The sequence below is a fragment of the Rhinichthys klamathensis genome, unplaced genomic scaffold (genome assembly GCF_029890125.1).
Source record: "Rhinichthys klamathensis goyatoka isolate OS25496 unplaced genomic scaffold, OSU_Roscu_1.1 h1tg000165l_1, whole genome shotgun sequence".
Taxonomy (NCBI): Eukaryota; Metazoa; Chordata; class Actinopteri; order Cypriniformes; family Leuciscidae; genus Rhinichthys; species Rhinichthys klamathensis.
This window is the reverse complement of record NW_026606697.1, coordinates 1,729,626-1,751,641: the sequence shown is the minus strand read 5'-3', so window position 1 is coordinate 1,751,641 and position 22,016 is coordinate 1,729,626. Positions and strand designations below refer to the sequence as shown.

At 37.2% G+C, this 22,016-nt stretch overlaps 1 protein-coding gene across 6 annotated transcripts in view; it reads left to right on the top strand.

Moving 5' to 3' along the window:
• The first annotated feature begins 1,588 nt into the window (after positions 1 to 1,588).
• Positions 1,589 to 22,016, top strand: part of LOC130091347 (A-kinase anchor protein 13-like) — a 79,199-nt gene continuing 58,771 nt past the window's right edge. For 4 of the 6 annotated variants that reach the window (XM_056259174.1, XM_056259173.1, XM_056259171.1 and 1 more), the window contains exons 1-3: positions 1,590 to 1,681; positions 16,233 to 16,276; positions 21,805 to 21,961. In XM_056259174.1, coding sequence (XP_056115149.1) covers positions 16,244 to 16,276; positions 21,805 to 21,961 — 190 coding nt within the window. In that variant the 5' untranslated portion in view covers positions 1,590 to 1,681; positions 16,233 to 16,243. Of the gene's footprint in view, positions 1,682 to 3,330; positions 3,458 to 16,232; positions 16,277 to 21,804; positions 21,962 to 22,016 lie in introns of those variants that run through there. The other 2 variants (XM_056259172.1, XM_056259169.1) reach the window with 2 other exon arrangements.

Sequence of the window (22,016 nt, the reverse complement as noted above, 5' to 3'; positions counted from 1 at the left end):
CATGAAGCTCATTATTCAGAGACCCTTGCACTTCCATTCACAACACACACAAGCAGCGCCTCACAATAAATATGCAAATGATGTGTTTTGGAAAAATTATTTGTTTTCAAAGGGTTAATAGTGTCACATGTAACAGTATCACACTAAACTTTTTCATCTGGACTGGCTTGTAAGACTGTCATTGGTCCAGTGCAAGAAGAGCTGGATGGATATTTTGGGTGCTTTGATACATTTTGGATGCTAAAGACCCCCAAATACAACCCTGTTAATAAATACTAAGGCAGCTTTATATTTTATTGTGTATAAATCTATACAGAGTGAGGAAAATATTACATTATAAAATCAAGTTGTTTCCAAAATTGTCATTTTACTTGGTTAAAATATTATTTGGAAAATATTTACTTTTTTAATTAAGTTGACAATGTGTGTGAGATTTTATTTTATTTTATTTAGCTAAAAAAAGATTAAAAATAACAAATTATGAGAATAATAAAACAAAATATAAAATAATAGCATTAATGTCTTGATAAAGGACAATGGAATAATTACATCTAGTGAATGTGAATGTAAAAAAAAAAACTCTTAACCATATTTTATTAATAGCCTATATGTATTGCACACATTCATTATGGTAGCCCTAAAATGCATTTTTGTAAAAAAAACAAAAAAACAAAAAAAAAACATACAATTAATTAACAAAATATATATTTTTTTATTCAAAATAGTTTGAAACCCCCTGGTTTAAAAAACCAAACAGGCAATTTTAAAGATGATTTCTTTAAAATGAAATCATCTTGAGTTTTTGAAATGCAGTCTATTTACTTACCAATAGGGGGTGGCACAACAAACTATAAAACACCAGCCGATGACAAATCTTATTGAAAATATTCAGTTTTAACATCCTTAAACAAAAAAGTAGATTGTGAGGCACAACATTAGTAATATAGTCTTAATTTACCCTCAACCAAACTCCTGAAATGTCTCTAGTAGAGACGCACATCAAACTGATATTTGGTTTAATTCACGAAGAAATTAGAAGGGCGTGGCTTAGACGACCCGGGGGTTGTCTTCGACTCTTTGTCTAAATAATACTTTTTCTATTTAAACTATTTATTATGTATTTTCAATTCAATGTGTATAAATGTATCTCAGTCTCATTACTCATGTGTAAATTATTATCCAGACTCGTTTCTGACGCAGTCCATAGACATTGATGTCACCTGATACCTGATCATTTTTTCAGCGCTGGTCAAGATGGACCAATCATATTCGTTTGTGATTACAGAATAATGCGTTATTTAATGTCAATTTCATAGAGATTACTGTAGCGGATTTCTGTTTAAATGACATGTGCTATTCCTTATAAATAGAAGATATAAATGATTAAACTTTTAGTGAAAAAACGCTAGTAGAAAGGAAAAAAACGACCCTAAGATTGCAATGCGTCCCAATGGTGGATTCGGGTTTCTGGGCCACCACCTGGAAGAAGAAGAAGAAAAAACTGATAGGAAACTAGGAAAGTTTTTAGTCATCAACATTTACCTCTCACTGATCACGGTTAATATGTTTCCTCAAAGAGTATCATGAGACATGGATTTCATCTGACCTGTTTCAGTTTATTTGTAGTTTGTACCCTCGTGCGTCCAAGGGAAACTACGGCGGTAGACGTGTTTAGTTAGAGGTAAGTGGTTTATTTCATGTGTAGGCTACTTGGAGAAATATAGAGGCGTGTGTGAATGTGCTTGACAGCTTTTGTTTAGTTGTACTTTATTGAATATTATGGACGTGCTATTAACACATCAAACAACAAACCAGGGTTTATGTTCTCATGGTTAAGGCGCGGCTTATTTAATAATTTAATTTGACTTAATTTCGTTAGAAAGTCAACAGGTGCACAAACCGACCTTTAAACACAGTATTGGCTGATTGGGACCATTTCCCCAGTCATCTCAATGGCAAGAAGCCTCACAATACCCCTTCAGATTGAATCAGTTTTTCTTTCTGTTTTATTCTTATTTTTTTCTATCTTAATTTGGTTTTTAATGCTCTTTAATAACAGCAATATATAAAACTTAGGCTTATATTTGAATGAAGTTAGCTTCTTTGCTTATTTATTTGACTATATATCCACTGGGTGTCTATGCTTTACTTCCGAATTTTAAGGGTTCACCCAAAAATGAATATTATCCCATAATTTACTCACCAAGCCTCAAGCCATCCCATGTGTATATAATGATTTTCTTCTTTCAGCCAAAGTCATTCGGAGTTCTATTAAAAAATAGCGTTATAATGGGAGTGAATGGTAGCGTACCATTTTCTTGGTGTAACGATATATATCGAGACATCGCGATATAAAATGCCACGATGTAGCCTATCTTTGATGTTAACGATATGATTCGCGAAATAGAGTTATTTTGATCTAAGTCTCAGCTTACTGTATTTATAAGGTAATCACCCAAATATGTAAATTCTGTCATCATGTACTCACCCTCATGTCAAACCTATGAAATGTCGTTCAACTTCCAAACAAAATGTTTCCAATCCAATTCCAATCCAAATCCAAAAAAAAAAAAAAAGATATTTTTTTTATGAAACCTGAGATTTCTGTCCCTTCATTTAAATTATGGGTTATTTTTCATTTTTGGTTGAACTAACTAACCCTTTAAGGTATTGCGTAATATAGTAAGATCTACTACATTTCATCAGTATTTTTTATCTTTACCATTTTTAAATCCGTGTTAGGAGCTTTCAGTGCAACACAAAAATATCTCCCCATTTAAAGTACTATATTAATTTAGATTATTTATTTATTCAGCTCATGTATTGTAATATCAGAAAATAATTGCTTTAATTTGAGCTTAAAATGATACAAACAACTAATGCACTTAACATTAAACCTCCTCAAAGATTATTGTAGTTTCTCAATCTCTAGTGGATTGGCCAATTGATCATTTGTATCATTTAGTTGTGTTTGTTCTTTTTATTGATTCTTGGCATGGTTTCCTCCTTCAGTTTTTACAATGTGACATCAGTAAGGCCATACAGGTAAATACTGACCCATAAAAAGGGTGACCTTTCCCTCAGAGAGTAAAGCAGCAGGAACAAACAGCAATAACAGAAGGTTTTGAGAGCATCAGGTAAGAGAACATTAACCAGACAGGCATCAGACTGCACCACGAACAGCAGTGGCCTCTGTTACTCAAGTGCTCTTGGAAACAGACACCTGAGCCACAGCCTCCTCATCCTCCCCCACCCATGACATCACACGCCTCTTATCGGCTGCCAAACACAAAGCCGCATTTAGCTCGCAGTAATCAGCGCTGTGACCTAACCTGCCATGCACTGGAGATGCATGAAGATTCAGGTGTGCTTTTTGGTACGTTTGATTCACGTAATATTCTGAAATAATGGATCTATGAGCTCCGCTGGATTCAGCGTGGAGTTCTCAAGACCTGAGGTAAGATGTCATCCAAGGAGTTTGTTAAAATGTGAGGAACTAAAGGAGAAATGCATATAAAATATATGAATTAAAAACCTGTGGCATGAGTTCTGAGCAAATTGAGCTGTGTGACTGGCAGCAGACACATAGTTTTAGATTTTTTTTTTTCCGGTAGTTTAAATGTTTTAGGTTTTTAACGGATTTTTAAAGTTACGTCATACTGTCATATGTCACATGAAGTGCAAAGCCTTACCTATGAGATGGGCTAGAACTACTTTAAAAAGTTTGGGGTCATTTAGAAATTTTAATATTGTTTTTCCATGCTCACCAGAATTTATTTGAAAATACTGTAAAATATTGTGTTCTACTTGATTCTATTATAAAAGGTCATTTATTCCTCTGACTGCAAAACATTTTTTCATCGGCATCATTACTCCAGCCTTCAGTGTCACATGAACCTTCAGAAATCAGTCAAATATGCTGATTTGGTGCTCAAGAAACACTTGAGATTCCTTGTTTAATTGAAAATTCAAAAGAACAGCATTTTTTAAAATGTAACACAACGAATGGTCACTTTGATCAATCAATGCATCATTGGTGAATGAAATATTACATTTTCTTAAAGGGATAGTTCACCCAAAATTGATAAATCTGTTATCATTTACTCACCCTCATGTTGTTCCAAACCTGTAAGACTTTCGTTCATCTTCGGAACACAAATGAAGATCTTTTTGATGAAATCTGAGAGCTTTCTGACCCTCTATTGACAGCTATGCAACTACCACTTTGACACTTTAAAAAGTTCATAGACTAATCCATATGAATTGAGCAGTTTAGTAAAAAAAATTCTGAAGAGACATGATCGCTTTATATGATGAACAGATTGAATTTAAGCTTTTATTCACATATAAACATTCATCAACTCACACATCAGTTGTGGAAAACTGATTCAAGCATGTTTGCTTGATGTGCGAAAACCAATGAGGTTCATTCTCCTGTGTTACGCAGCACGTTTGAGGTTCCGCAAGAGCCAATGAGGTTCATTCTCGTGTTACGCATCACGTTTGAGGTTCCGCAAGAGCCAATGAGGTTCATTCTCGTGTTACGCATCACGTTTGAGCTTCCGCAAGAGCCAATGAGGTTCATTCTCGTGTTACGCATCACGTTTGAGCTTCCGCAAGAGCCAATGAGGTTCATTCTCGTGTAACGCAGCACTTTTGAGGTTCAGCAAGAGCCAATGAGGTTCATTCTCCTGTGTTACACAGCACGTTTGAGCTTCAGCAAGTGCCAATGAGGTTCATTCTCCTGTGTTACCTGTACGTTTGAGCTTCAGCAAGAGCCAATGAGGTTCATTCTCGTGTAACGCAGCACGTTTGAGCTTCCGCAAGAGCCAATGAGGTTCATTCTCCTGTGTTACACAGCACGTTTGAGCTTCCGCAAGAGCCAATGAGGTTCATTCTCGTGTAACGCAGCACGTTTGAGGTTCAGCAAGAGCCAATGTGGTTCATTCTCCTGTGTTACACAGCACGTTTGAGCTTCCGCAAGAGCCAATGAGGTTCATTCTCGTGTAACGCAGCACGTTTGAGCTTCCGCAAGAGCCACTGAGGTTCATTCTCCTGTTACACAGCACGTTTGAGCTTCAGCAAGAGCCAATGAGGTTCATTCTCCTGTGTTACACAGCACGTTTGAGCTTCAGCAAGAGCCAATGAGGTTCATTCTCGTGTTACAAAGCACGTTTGAGCTTCAGCAAGAGCCAATGAGGTTCATTCTCCTGTGTTACGCAGCACGTTTGAGCTTCCGCAAGAGCCAATGAGGTTCATTCTCCTGTGTTACGCAGCACGTTTGAGCTTCCGCAAGAGCCAATGAGGTTCATTCTCCTGTGTTACACAGCACGTTTGAGCTTCCGCAAGAGCCAATGAGGTTCATTCTCCTGTGTTACACGGCACGTTTGAGCTTCCGCAAGAGCCAATGAGGTTCATTCTCCTGTTTTACGCAGCACGTTTGAGCTTCCGCAAGAGCCAATGAGGTTCATTCTCCTGTGTTACACAGCACGTTTGAGCTTCAGCAAGAGCCAATGAGGTTCATTCTCCTGTGTTACACAGCACGTTTGAGCTTCAGCAAGTGCCAATGAGGTTCATTCTCCTGTGTTACCTGTACGTTTGAGCTTCAGCAAGAGCCAATGAGGTTCATTCTCGTGTAACGCAGCACGTTTGAGCTTCCGCAAGAGCCAATGAGGTTCATTCTCCTGTGTTACACAGCACGTTTGAGCTTCAGCAAGAGCCAATGAGGTTCATTCTCGTGTTACACAGCACGTTTGAGCTTCCGCAAGAGCCAATGAGGTTCATTCTCCTGTGTTACACAGCACGTTTGAGCTTCAGCAAGAGCCAATGAGATTCATTCTCGTGTTACACAGCACGTTTGAGCTTCAGCAAGAGCCAATGAGGTTCATTCTCCTGTGTTACGCAGCACGTTTGAGCTTCCGCAAGAGCCAATGAGGTTCATTCTCCTGTGTTACGCAGCACGTTTGAGCTTCAGCAAGAGCCAATGAGGTTCATTCTCCTGTGTTACGCAGCACGTTTGAGCTTCCGCAAGAGCCAATGAGGTTCATTCTCCTGTGTTACGCAGCACGTTTGAGCTTCAGCAAGAGCCAATGAGGTTCATTCTCCTGTGTTACGCAGCACGTTTGAGCTTCAGCAAGAACAAATACGGTTCATTCTCATGTTACTCAGCACATTTGAGCTTCAGCAAGAACCAATGAGGTTCATTCTTGCGCTTCAAGCAGGTTCAGAGCTTCTGTTTTATGTTCACTGATCAATGTTTATATGTGCATAAATACCTAAATTAAATCTGTTCATCATATAAAGCAATCGAGTCTCTTCAGAAAATGTGGAACAAACTACTCAATTCATATAGATTATCTTTACAATCTCTTTATGAACTTTCATCGACATGAGGGTAAGTAAATAATGGCAGAATTTTCATTGTTGGGTGAACTAACCCTTTAAAAAACATACTGATCCCAAACTTTTGAACAGTAAGTGTATGAGAAATAATAGTGGTACTTGTCTTGGCAGTTTTCAGTGGTTAGATAGATTGATATTTTAGAGATAAATATGCTGCGGTTTCCCAGCCGTAACTCTTGATATATGGTTTTGGATAGAATGTTGTCCCTCACGCTTTGAAGTGTCAGTCAATGTTGCTATGGAAATTCAAACAAAGCAAGTAGTTAAACATCAAGCTCCACCTCCACACCTTTCAGTTGTGACCCTCCCCCAAAACACACACATAAAGGCTCACTCACTCACTCAAGCATTACTAACGCGGCTCTCTGGAGAATTTCATAGACTATAAACAGTTACGAATTCAGAGGATCATCATCATTCTTTTGAACTGCAGTACATCAGGAACCACTTTAAAACGTGCATTGATCAGAAGGTGTGGTCTTTTCAGGTCAGAGTAATAAAACAAGATTTATGTTTCAAATGACATTTAATAACACTCAGTTTCCACACCCAGAAGGACATTTTATACTTTTGCATTCGTGACACAGGTTTGTTGTTGACATAATATTGTTCTAATGATATTGACAAATCTTTGAAAATTTAAGCTATATTTATTTCAATGTGTATAAAGACTGATCTTGCCAAGTCTTTTCTAAAACAGGATGCTCTGCCTTGCCCAACAGTACTGTCATGATCAAGTGTCAGGAAGGGACACCAGTATCATGTCACTATTGAGTGCTGCTGTTCCATGTGTTTGAACACTGTCACACCACAACAAAAACAGTGGTATTTACCTGATGTTGTGCAGTTTTCAAAATTGTATGATCTCATAATTGGCAAGGGACCGCATTGAACGTAGTCATATGGTGTATGTTTCAGTGCGTCCTTAGTTGTATCATTATAAGTAATGCCTAAAACCCACAAAGTTATATCCTACCCATTCTAAGCCTTTTTATTTGGCTATTCATGCTCTGGGTGAGTCGTATGGCCAATATTTCATATCATGGTAACTGTATGCAATATCACAACACTTTACAAATGCATAGTGATGCGCTGAAATTTCAGCAACTAAAAATAGTCATCTGAAATGGCAAAAAGCATTTTGGAAGGCCGAAATCATTGACCAAAACAGAGATGCTTAATTAGCTCTTCTCTGATGATGCGCCTTGACTGTTTAAGCATCTATTTCATGTACACAATGTGGATAAGCTATACAACAGGTAAACGTCATCAGTGTGGACGCACTTCACTTTGACCAAAAATGATGCTAAAGTAGCAATATATACGGTGGCCGAGAGAGCTCAACGCGCTGCAACTGAAGAAAACGCATGCAAATAGAAGAAAACACATGCAAATAGAAAACAACGCGTGCAAATAGAAAAAAAAACACATGCAAATAAAATAAAACGCATGCAAATAGAAAAGAACGCATGCAAATAGAAAAAAACGCGTGCAAATAAAAAAAACACCTGCAAATTAAGAAAACATCTTCATCAGTTTCATTACACACGTGTGCTCCAAATACTCACAACACCACCAAATACATAAACGCGCTGCAAATAACACAGAGCACAACGGAAATGTTTCCAGGGGAACCAAATAAGTGACGAACCCGGCTGGGACGTGCCAGCATAGATATCCATAAATCTATGCGTGCTGGTGCTTACAGCTTAAAATTATACTTTATTTATTTGTTTATTTATTTATTTGTTTGTGCAAAACATACAGAGATTACATTTTTTATGACATACAACTTGTATACAATGTACAAAATGTATTAACAATATGTTCAATGTCATCAGAATACAAATGAGAAAAGAACAATGAGCTGGAAACTAAAATAAATAAATAAAAAAGATAAAGAAGAAAAACATGAAGGAAAGATATTTATCTATACATCAGTTACACTGTACAAATTGTTTCATGTTATTACATTTTCATTGAGAAAAGTTTCGTAAGAAATGTTAGGTAATGTAGGGTCCAAAATTTTAAAGTTGAGACACAGATATATAACGCATATTTTAAAAGCTTTTTTTGTAAACTAAAAATAAAAATGTATTTGCATCCGTTATGTTAACAGCATCATATTTCTGTCGTAAGACCAGCTGATGGACACCGTGCTGCGTTGTCATGGGAACATCCCACGTTGTCTTTAGTTGCTCCCTTCATCAAGTGCGTTCCACACGGCTGCCTAACAGCCCACTAGAGCCTTGCTCACTCCAAAAGGGCTCTGCAATCTGCCCTTCGAAGGGAGTATGGCATAGGGAAGCTCACGAGCAATAAGCACATCTCAGCCGGGTTCGTCACTTATTTGGTTCCCCTGGAAACATTTCCGTTGTGGTCTGTGTTATTTGGAGCGCGTTTTCTGTATTTGGTTGTGTTGTGAACTTTTGCAGCGCGTTTCCTTATTTGGAGCACACGTGTGTTGTGAAACTGATGAAGATGTTTTTTTTTTATTTGCATGTGTTTTTTTCTATTTGCACGCGTGTTTTTCTATTTGCATGTGTTTTTTTCTATTTGCATGCGTTTATTTCTATTTGCACACGTTTTTCTCTATTTGCATGTGTTTGCTTCAGTTGCAGCGCGTTGAGCTGTCTCGGCCACCGTAAATATATGATATGATGCTGCGTTCACAGCATGTTGTAGCCTAATTACCGTAAATAAAGCTTTCAATTCGGTATTGCAGTACTTTTGCCTATGTTCACACTGTCAGTCCAAATCTTGATTATTTGTGAATCCAATTGGAGTCTGATCTAAAATTTTATTTGAATGTCCACATTGTATCGCGACTGTTCAGGTCTGATTTGTGTGTCCCGTGCCGCTCTTTAGTTTTTTTGAATATCTGCATTGGTTTTTATGGCAATAATGTTGCATTGGTAGGTATATGCTTAAAAACAACAACAACAACCGCAACATAGAGGGGTTTGCAATACAGATGTTGTCTTATTTACAACATGACAATGTGTCGCCATGCTGGACTAGGCAGTGGCAGAAACGTAAGAGGACGTTCTGTCGTCTCCGCCGATCTCAAAACATTTCTCCGTTATTTTGTCATTTTCTGCTCATCTGGCACTTTGCAACCACACAACCTTGTTTCTGAAGCGACTTTCAGCATGTTTCCTTTAACAATGTCTGACGTTTATGTTTTACGTGGCATGAGAAAGTCACATAAACCACACAAAATCCGTGTGGATCCGACTGAAACGGATTTCCAGAAATGAAACCACATATGAATGTAGCTCGAAACATTTCATGTGAATTAATTAATTTTTTTTAATGTTTATTTTTTTATTTTTTTATTAGCTATTCACACTTGCTAAATCTGTTCGGATTTCAATCCGATATCCAGGACTGACAGTCTGAACGTAGACTTTGACCCGAACGTAGACTTTGACACCGATCGGTCTCCACAGCTCTGCTTCAAGTCAAACGTACCTTAAATCCTCAGTGGTAAAGTGGTACAGCGGCCACGTGGTACAATAAGTTCTAGATCTCAGAAAATTATGAGTTTACACTTTGTAATTTCAAGTTCTACAAGCACGTGAAGGCTTTTTACAGTTTAGAATCATTACGGTAATTAGGACATGGCGTAAACACTAAAATTCGTTCAACAAATGTTGAGAGGTGTCTTGTTTCCAAAAAACTTTACCACAACTGCTTCAATTTAGCAACAGCATGGACAGCATGAGTTCAATTACACAAATTTAATCAGTACATAAATATTTTTTACTTTTATTTTTAGTTTGTTTTTCGGCTAAATGAAAATTGTAATTTTGGTTTCATGCTTTTGTTATAAAAAATCTTTTCAGTTCATCACTACAAATACAAGACTTTACCGTACTTCACCGTGCCTTACAACACCACTGTTACAAATTCACTGTTAACCATAATAACCAGCTGCTACTTCAGCCATATTTTAGACTTCCGCTAATTAGATCTTCACACCTGAGGCACTAATGCAGACTGATGATTATTTCTACACCAAGGCCAGTACCTGAACATGTTTTTGCCTGTTTTAAACATTGACTGTGCTTTATTTGCCCCACAAAAGTCCAGAAGAAAATTGCACAATGCTGATCACTCAGAGGGTTATGCAAAAATCAAAGGCCCCATAATCTTCCTGTGGCCTCCATTCAGAGTCTTGACACATGATAGTTATCTCATAATTCAGATAAGCTGCCCCGATTATTAGGTTAGATCAGATTATTATAATTTGTCATTTTGCAGTCGCTTGTAATTCGAAAAGGCCTTAAAGACATTAATTGCAGGGTCCTCATTGATCATCACGCGATCAAGTCCCTCGCTCGATGGTGAACCGTGCTGATAGGCTTTTCTCAGTAATTATCTAGTGCTCAAGCTTGGGATTTAACTTTTTTATTCTTTGCAGTACAAGGCCAGTTAGACTACTAGTCAAAAGTTTAGGCTTAATAATTATTTGAAATGTTTTTGAAAGGATTGTCTTATTTGAAACAGAAATCTTTTGTAATGTAAATGTCTTCTGTCAATTTTGATCAATTGAATGTATCCATGCTAAATTAAATTGATTAATTTATTTAAAAAAAAATCTTAATGAACCCCAACTTTTGAACAGTAGTGTATTTAACCACAAAATCCTGCCATACATCAGATGCATAAGAAATGTGCATGAACCTAGTGGTTGCTCATGGATTGATTCGAGCCTACTTCTTTTAGTTATCAATACAGATCTTTTACCCTGTTTACTCTTGGTATTAACATTGGCCATTGGTGATCCAGTCACAAGTGGTCAGTCAGCAGAGACGTATTGCACCAGCTAGTAGAATCTCAAATGCTTACTGACCACTTGTGATGTGATTTGGATGAGCGAGTCTCTGATTTTGGGATTGAATATTGTGCATCATTTAGGCTACTTGTGTGCTTTTCCAGATTTTCAAATTGAATAATTATGGCAAAATGTAACCCTTCTGCAGGATGCAAGACGGGCATTTTGACATATTTTATGTGTATTTGATCATTTAAGCGCAGTAAACCACTCATTTTGGTACTCGCGACTCACAAGCTGTTTGAGAGGCGGCTTTATGTGTGCACTACTTAAATAGATCAGTGGTGCGCATGCTTTTGGTGCGAGCTCAAAACCTATGAGAATTAGTAAAATTATGCGCGATATAATTACAAGCACTATTTATTTAATCAGAGCGAATAAGATGAGTAAGTAATGCAAAAAAAATGCCTGAATAGAACTACAGTGGTTGTTGGGACATTAAATGTCATCATGCTGAATGGATAAACTCATCTCATTAGTGCTTTTACAGCCTCATTGTGGTTTTTATAATCATACTCTTACAAACTATTCTACCACACACTTTTTAACATGAAGATTGAAAGAGTTGACAACAGCTTAATGGTGGTGACGGTGAAGTCATGCGACCGTGCTATAGTTAGTTTATAGCCTAACTATTTTTACTCCTGGCGATTGTATTTAGGCTTCAGACTCATAAATGTTGTTCAGTTTTGGGAATTAGCTTGATGAAAAAACATGTAAGAATCATACATGGTTCTTGTTCACAGAGCTTATTTTCTGGAAAATCCCCTTCTCCAAAAAGTTCCCAAAAAGGGAACCAGGGTGATGCTAACTTCAGAAATAGGTCATCACTGCACGTCTCTATTAATAATGATACCCTCATCCTAGGAGTGGGTGGTATGAAAAAAATCTCCAAGTATCACTTTTTATATCACATAATGGTTATTTAATTATTTTTCCTTTTACTTGCAACTATTTCTGTTTATTAACAATTAAACGTCACTTTTTGTTGTCTATTACATCAACCCTCGATTTTGGGAAAGGTCCCTCTATATATTTTTGCATGTTTCTTGTTGCTCTCAAAATAAAATAACATAAATCAGTCCTTCGTGGTACTGTTGCGGTGATATACAGTATGTTCACATTGCCCAGCTCTCAGTTTGTGCATACATGCCCGTGCTGTAGGGTAAACGTTGCTCTTTGACAGGTCTCCAGGTCTACTCATTTCCTTCCGCCCTCATAAAGTCAGTACTATTGCTATTGTTCATTACTATATAAAAGCAGGTGTCAGATAAAGGGGTTTCCGTGATCATTTCAGTTGGGAGGAAATCTATATTTAATCGTTGTGCTTGTCACACATGTTCAGCAAAGTGTTTCAGGGCCTATGAGTGATGAAACGGCTTCCCCTTTTTAAATTGTTACTGGCATTGCTCTTTGTGCTGTTGTGCACTTTATGCAATAGAACATTATGAAAGGACACCAGAAGAGCCACACCTCAAGGTGGGAAGTCCAGTTTCTCCTTTGATGTTCTGATGGGTGTAGATGAACTCCGTGTATTGCCAAGTATTTGAGGTATAAGCTTGTAAAGGTATATATCAGCTTACAGCACAGGTGTATTAAAGGCAGTTTCGCTGCCTTAATGCATTCAGGTTCAACCAGGTGTTTCCGTCTCATTCCATGGAGAAGAATCCTACAGTTGACCCTCACAGCAAAAACTTTTTCTGAATATTATTGGGTCTCATCATAAACAAATCATTGCATGGAATATTTATATTTAAATGCATTGGAGAACTTGTCACAATTTTGTATCTGCCTAATTCACAATGTGTATAGAGGAATTTGGAGTATTATGAATGAGCGAATGCTTGCCCAAGGTTAGCAATTTGCATACATATTTAGATTTAGATTCATGTTTAGAAGACCACACATAATCATTTTTCCCCCTGTAAAATACAATACATTTAAGTGCTAAGTTATCGACGATTTCATGCTGAAATTCATGCATATTATGCACGGTTAGTAATTGAGATTCCTTGTGTTGTTTTCCAGTAAAATATCTAAACAGACTTAATAAAGGAAGAGGCATTTAATTAGGAAGCAAAATAAACTTTTAGATGTGTTCCTGAATTAAAGCTAGGTCAGGCAATGTTTTTCATAAAACTCTCTTTACATCCTGATAGCAATCAATAATAGAAGTGGTCTAAATATTAAAACATGTGCATAGGCTATATCTTCTGTGGAAGTCTCAGGACCAAAAATGTTTGTCCAATCATTGCATTCGGTCCGAATATAATAGTAGGATGTCATACCTTGCTCGCGCAGACATCATATCGTGTTCATCAGTGTGTTCCATGAGGCTATGCAGTGTTGTAGACCGACACCGGGCCTGTCCAAATACCCACACTTGCAGTCTTGGACACTTGAGAGTAGGTGCATGTAACAGGAAGTAAGTGCACATAACTTTCCCAGGTCAGTGCCCTTAACGCACCGCACACTAAACCCACACTGGCTGGATCCCAAATGGCACACTTCATGTGTACTCGCGGTCTCGTGGGCTTAAATTGCGCGTGCTCGCCAAGTGTACGAGTCCGAAAGGGTTCTCAGAAGTGTGCCCTCGATGCGGACTTCGGCGAACCCCCACTTTCGCACCCACCACACGAGTTACCTACCCAGGAATCATTGCGAACGCCCAATCAGATCAATGAGGGGAGGAGTTTCGTGGCTGTTTGAATTTCGGTGGCATGATGTCATCAAGCCTGTCCCAAAATACACTCTCGTGTGGACTCAGCGCCCCTTAGGTCTGCACTTCCTGACATCACCAAGTGTGAACTCGAAGGTGGTCCACAAGGCCAGAGTGTGCCATTTGGGATCCTGCCACTATCGGAGCGGTATTTGAGACTAAGCATATCCCATCATGCATCATGTTCAGCAACTTGTGTGCCCCGAAATCGCGAGATGTTGAGAGAAACATTTCACTGTAAGTTAAATTAATTAGATATAGCATATAATTTGGTTAATTTGTTAATATAATACACAGTGTTGGACAACATTTGCAACTGCTTTTTATCTTTTAATTAGAAGCACCACAATTACTAAATAGTGGCGTCTGTTACTACTACTGAACAGGCATTTTGAAGTTTATTTTAAAATGTAAAGTATTGAAAATCAAAACAAAGCTCTGTAAAAACTTGCATTTTCACAACACTATAAGTGTGTCCCACAGGTAATCAAAAGTTGCTGTCTTCACACCCACTCGAACACTTGGGCTAAATACAGGAAATGCATCATTTAAGTAAACAAGTGGTCAGGAACAAAGACTGCAAGTGTGGGTATTTGGACAGGCCTACTGTCTCATTTCGCCCTCTGTAGGTTACATTTGTCGCCCGCATATGTCATTGAGGCTGCCTCATTTCAGTAAAACATTTCATAAAATGGTTACTTTTCTGAAATTCGATATCTTTGATGAAGTATACGGCCGACTAATAGCTTTCGAAATGAGACCGAACATAGCAAACACACAGCAGCCACCTTTACAGTTCCTCCTGAAACAAAACAACGAGCTTATGCTGCGTTCACGCCATGTCGTAAATACCGTAATTACGAGATGGCAACCTGTGACGTTCTGAGCTGTTCACATCCTCAGACTCGGATTTATGCGTTACTATGTCAACATTATCACTGTCGAAATGAATCTGCAGCAGTCAGGTGGTACAAGTCCGAGCTCTGTAAGATGTTTACGTTCATTATTATTGTAATGTTATGTACTTTGAGACATGAGGTAATTTAATGGCGTCTCTTATGACGGTTTGCAGACTCTGCTCTGGCTGTGCGTGTCCATGTTTTTTGGAGACGCTCTGAAGGGAGGGTGGGATCTTATGCTTTCAAAGCTAGCTTGCTATTGCTAGCCCCGTGAAATTCCCTACCCTAGCTTTAAACCTCACTAAATTTTGTTAGTTTTATGCTTACAACAAGACTAAACCGCAATATGTCAATGGAGTATGAAAATGAAACTTATTTTAAGATGAATTTTCTAAAGACTTACCCAATTTTGCTCCTCAAGTAAATGTTTTTTTTAATATATTTTTTACTTGAAAACGGGTATACAGAAAAATCAAGTGATTCGCAGAATGAGATGTTAAAGGTAAAAAGTGTGCGTGCAGTGACTCTACTCTTGGTTGTGTGAAGAGAGAGAGCAAACTGAGCGCTGGAGAAGAGGATTAGGATGGGTATTATTAGAGTCATCTGTTCATCCTTTCAACCTGATCCTCCTTACATCTAACAGCGGCGCTGCTTTTATTTACCAGTGTGCACTGAAAATGCATTAAAAGGATGGATGGCCAATGGATTGCATGTCAGCTTGTGGATTTCTTTGGTTTCACCCCAAAAAACTAAACAAAAAAGATAGTTAGCGTGAAGGAAATTAAGCCTATTTTTAGAACCATAAAGATTTATTTTAATTTATTGTGGCAATATATTAATGAAAATTAAGCACATTTCTATACCAACTCATGATTACAGAAACACATCAGGGCATTTTTGTTGTTCAAAATGTTCTGAATATAATTTATTTATTTTGATATATATATTTTGTTGTTGTTGAATGAATTATGACCAGATCATTGTCTTGACATGTTTTGTGAGATTCACCCATGAACTTGTTGTTCCCGTAAACATTTAAACGCATCACTTTTCTGCTGATTGCAGGCCTGAGAATTAGCAGTGTATTTTAACATGTCTTGCACTCACTGAGTCTGAAGGTGTGACTCACACTCATGAATATTTTTTTCGGCCTTAAGTGCTATTTAACAAACAGCTGTTATACTCTCAGTAGAGGTGCTAATTTAAAATTTTTTCCACATATGCTGAGGGGTATTTTCATGCTCAAACCTTTCGAGCCATAAACCTTCTTTTATTATTGGGCCGAAAGAAGAAGCAGTATTGTGGTTGATCTGATAATCTACTGTTCGTTTGCATTGAACTCATACTGTATTTTTTGTGTGTATCTTTTCAGTGTCCAGAGTCATGAAACTTAGTCCTTGTCAAGCCCCGTTATATGTAAGTATCCTCCATGCTTATTTTTCATTCCTCTTTATTTGCTCAGTCAAATCAGTTTTGAAATATTAGCTACCTGCAGTTTCAGCAAATATGATCATATCTCGCACAGGCGCTAGACACATGCGCACAAGAACGTTGCATTAGTGTCTAGTGTCTAGAATTTACTTGTTTAAACTAGAGTTGCATGAATCTATTGTTGTTGCCTTGTCCAGTTGTTTGTTGTTCTTCCATATATATTTCATTTATTGTGAAATAAAGGCCCTAGTCAGTGTTGCCACCTTGTGGACCAACTAGTTGGTGCAAACAACAACAACAACAACAACAACAAAACAGGTGCATTTGCGAGCTGAGCTCACAGAGTACATGTGGTTATAAAAGTTGGGCTGTGTGTACAATATGCTCATACTATGCTGATGACAATTTACATCATGCGCACTGTGTAGCCTAGTGTACGCGTAAAAACCAAAGTATACTTTGGGATTTAGGGGCCATTCACACCCCTAACACAACCCCTTTTTGCGTTTAAAAATGCAAAAGCTCTAGAGCTTACATTGTTTTTCATTAGACTAGCCTGCGTCTTCCATTTTCAATGGAAAAACATGACATTTAACACGAGCTCTAAAGACACGTTTTTGCTGGAAGTTGAACGTTGTGTTTTCAGGAACGTCGAAAACACGTTTTGCATCGTCTCTAATAGAGACGATGCAAAAGAAGCGAGGCACATGCGCAGTGGTCAAACGTTTCTGTCAGCGCATGTTTTTAGGCCATGTTCACACAGCAGCAGAATACAGTTGTCAGTCCTGTATTGTTACGTTCACACACAGTACGGTTATTTACGGGAGTGACAACCGCATTCTGTAACTGAATTTACACTTGTAAATTTTCAGGACTCACAAACGCATTCCCTGAAAACCGCTTCGATTGGACTCTTGACTCATAATAAGTGTTGATAATGCACAACCAGAAATTTGTCTAGGTAGAAAAGTAGTGCCACTTTGAAATGACAACTTTCTTGTTCAAATAACAAACATTTTCACCGAAATATTCATGTAAGTGCTTTATCAAAATACACTTCTGCTTTTAACTATAGACCTTCTGCTTTTAAACTCTACTATAAACTTACCTCATAGATTTTCATTGTAAGTGCATTCATTCAATTTTACAATTTTAATAGAAGTCCAAATTATTGTTATCAATATTATTGTCTTTTCTTCCAGTAAAAATATCTGAAACAAACTTAATCCAAAAATGCATTTAGTTTATGAGGCAAAATTATGTAAGATAAAGCTATTTAGATGTGCTCTTGAAATAAACTTCTTACCGCATTGACAATGTTTGTTCTTGTTTTTAGGATAAACCTCAATACATGTTGTTCGATTTAGGCTTGCAGTTGCAAGGAGACAAAATCTGTCAAATGCAATAAGAAAATTACATTTATTTCAACAAGGCTTATCTTACATTATTTTGCTTCTTAATACACTGATGTTCTTCCTCTGTATTTTTTGCATTGTTTTCCAGTACAGATATGTAAACATTCTTAAATCAAGATACATGTACCTGAGAAGAAAAATGTGATAATTATTTTTTTCTGAAAAAAAAAAGAAGATTTGTATTGAGTAAGTTTAAGCTTAAAACAAGAACAACTTCTGCCAATGGGGTAATACAAATTATATTGTTTTTCCTTTGAATTAAGTTTATTTTTCTGACCCTAATGGCAGATTCTTTTTTCTTGTTTTAAGCAAGAACTCACTTCATTTTGATACATGTTTTAGAAATCAAGACCTAACATCTTGAGTAATTTTACTTATCAAGTAAATGTATATTGATTTTAAGAATGTTTATATATGTGTACTAGAAAACAAGACAAACATACTTAGGAAGAACATAATTTTTTGCAGTGTAACACAAGTTATCAAAATAAATAACGTGGACTAAATAACCCAAAATAAAAACCTTCCGCAAGATTCAATAGAAGATTGTGGTCTTCTTTAGACATTCTTGCAGCATCATGCTGTCAGGATGGTTGTGATGCTCAAACAAATGTTTGTACTTCACTCGGGGAAATCATCTAACAAATGGCTTGCTTATAGTTGTCTCTGCACATTAAGCCGAGATAGAAGGAAGTATTTTAAAATCACACTTATTGACTATGTTTACATGAGCCATAATAATGCTATTATAATGAGATTTAGGCAATATTGCGATTTTAAACTTTACCTCATTTATTCACACAATACTTTGATCAAATTGATGCGATTAAGCTCATAATCTTAGCAACCGTAATCATAGCAAAACCTGGTGAATGCTGAATTAATCGCAATAAACATGCATGTAAACACTTTAAACGCATCTCTTCCAGTCTGACCAACATCCAGATGTGAAGTTTTGGGGTGTTGAAGAAACTCAATTCATGTTGATAATGTTATGCGACATGAAATATAATGTATATTACATAGACACAGTACTATATTGATGGTTGATGAATTTTTTTTTTGGTGCACTACCGAAAAAAATGTCTGAGACTGGATACAAAAGAACCGGCAAACAAATCCTTGTGTGCTGGAGGAGCTTGACCAGCTGCACATCTACTGCATTTGAGTTCATCATTTGTGCCATGCATTTTGGTATGTGAATAGTGGCGTTAAAGTCCCCATGAATTCAAAATTGACCATACTTACTTTGTTTGCCTAAATTGATCGGTTTGTGGTGAACAATTCATCCATGCAAGTCAATCCACACAAAAAATGTTTTTGGCTTCGTAATCTTTAATCAAAATCTGAAATTTTCCCTCCCCTCTGCGTTGGAGGACCTTGCCTGATGACGTAGGTTTCACGGTTTGGGCGTCTTCTTAACATCCGTAATCACGCCCCTCCAACTGACAGTAGACAGGCTGAATGAAAACACCTACTTTTCTAGATCCAATCAGGTGCTAGTTGGGAAAAAAGCCACGCCGACCACTTTGCCTCATTTAGTATTCCGTTTCTCTCGGAAATACGTCTCAACACTGGAGAAAAGTCGTTTGCAACTTCCGGTTCACGGGGACTTTAAACCCCCCCACAAAAATGATAGAATAATGAAAATTGCATGTAAATGAGAGTGTAAATGTTTACTTTTGTTCCCGCAATTAAAGGCCCCCTGATATCAAACTTTTGTAAGTTTTTCAGCTTTTAGTACGAATTTTTTATTCAGCTTTTATTCCGTTTTCCAACTGTACGTTGGTTAAGAATGTAATGAATAGAATTTATTTACACCTCTACTATTGAATCCAACGTATCATCAGAGCTCGGATTCGCTTCCAAGTACGACTTGCATTCTGTGAGTTAAACTAAACGCTATTGGCTATTCGAAAGGGGGAGGGGCCATTCAATATGTCCCACCTTAGCTTCCTGTTTCAGTGGAAATTACGTCAACGCATCACACAAAGCTGTGCGCTCCAAGGCACTTCAGTGGGCCTTTAAGTCCTTACTCTGATAATTAGAAAAAAATCATTATTAGTGCCCATCTAAACGTCAATTGTGAAATAATATAATCAGAAAAACATTCCAGCTTCGCCAGTCCCCTCAAAGTTCGCTGTCCTTTCAGCGGTCTTCAACACAGATCTTGAAAAGTCAATACAATTGTCGTTCAGGAGACTGGTGGTGACCCCAGTTTGAATTCTTCCCAGTGGGAATATGACTGTCAGCACCTTACAAGAACAGAAAATGAGTAGAGCAATGGGATGGATGTATGACTGATATTGTGTTACTATCACAAGAAGCCCATCTCACGTAGGAGTACAGTCAACAAAGAGAAGGGATTTTCCCTCCTGTGCTGTGAAATCTGATGAGGGTTCAAAGACACTTATCTTTGTGTTAACGTCTGTAATTAACTGCTGAAACGATATTAGATTATCCAGAAGACTGAGATAAATGGACACAATGGTGATAGTGATAGAGGATGGATTAGGCTGGTTTTGAGTACAGAAGTATGTGTGACACCCCTTATTGTGTCTTTATTCCCATAGACATCTTTCCTCTCCTGAAATAATTTCTGAAGTCAGTATGCGACTCAGATTTCTCCAATTCTACCCGATTGTCAATCACGCCATAGAACTGCCTCCATCGAAACTCGAATATATCCTTTCTGTCGCTTTAACGCATTATGAGCATGAACTTTACCATGAAACCAATGTTCTTTAATGGTTCTTTGTAGGACTTTAAGTTCAGCATTATCACTTCATCGGGTTCTTGAGTCGGTTATATTATGGTTCCTCATAGATTTATGTTCTTAAATGTTTTGGAGAGAAAGTTCTTTGTTTTATTATTGATTCTTAAGATTGGCACATTGACTTCTGCATTCTTTTAAAGCACCACTTTATTCGTTTTTCATGGTTAAAGTGAGTTTTTGTTTTTTAAATTTCTTCAAAGTTGCCATGAAATTCAAATGGGACTTTTGTTTTTTATCGTTAAGGTCATATACACTATATTCAAAATTTTGGGGTCGTAACATTTTATATTGTTTTTGAAAGAAGTCTCATATGCTCACCAAGGCTCCATTAATTTGGTCAAAATAATATGGTAAAAACAGCAATATTTTTAAATATTATAATAAAATGTAATTTATTCCTGTGATGCCAAAGCTGAATTTTCAGCTTCATTACTCACATCAGAAATCATTCGAATATGCTGATTTGATGCACAAGAAACATTTATTATTATTATTATCAATATTGAAAACACTTGTGCTTAATATTTTGTAGAAATGGTCATGTATTTTCTTTTCAAGATTCTTTGGAAAATAGAAAGTTCAAAAGAATATTAAATGTCTTTACTGTCACTTAAAATGTGTACTTGCTGAATAGAAATATGCTTCATTTTTTTCTTTATTCAATGTGATATTTTCATATACAATTGTATAGGAAATACATTTTTATTCTAATAGGAAATGGGATAAAATCCCATTTTAAATTCATGAAATGTGATAAAATCCCAGTTTAAATTCATCATGGCCTTTGCAGTGGTGGCTCCATTGGCTGCTGTGCAGAACAGTGAGCATATTGTTAGAATTTTAATTGTAGATTCATTTTTTTTCAGTGTATTAATCTGTGAAAGTGATGGGAGGAGACCAGCTTCTCACCTAGAACCTAGGCGTGTGCTGTTAAATTCAAACTGCTATCTGTGTTAATCTGTGCAGACCAGCACGCGTGTGATATCCTGTTGCAACCACAACTTCAGTTATTTCTCATTGCGTTTGACTTTGAGTTCTTGCATTAACAACTTACGAAAGCTTCCATTTAAAAGAAAGAATGGCAAATTCCATTTAAAAGCAAATTTCACACTCATACAGTGCTTGTCTAAAAAAATCATGTACATTTTTTTTATGATCAAGTTGGCTGAAAAGCACATTATTAACAGGTTCATTCATGTGACTTCTAAAATGTGATGGATTGGATCAGTTTGGCATTGAGCTTTTTGGATGATAATATATTAAGTTATTATTCATAAGCACATAAACTTGTATTTTATTTAAACTTCTTTTTTTTGTGGCAGGGCAAGTGTGTGCTAACAGTTCAGCTTTGCGATGAGGTGCTCCGTGAAGGAGAACAGGGGGAGGTGCAGTTCTTCCTGTTGTTCACCGGCTCCTCTCAGAGACATCTAACCAGCACACTGAAGCTTAACCATGGCACCCTTCAGGCTGTGTGTCCAGGTGAGCGCATTATTGGGCCCTTGGATCTGTGACGTCATAGTCAACTGCGTCCCAA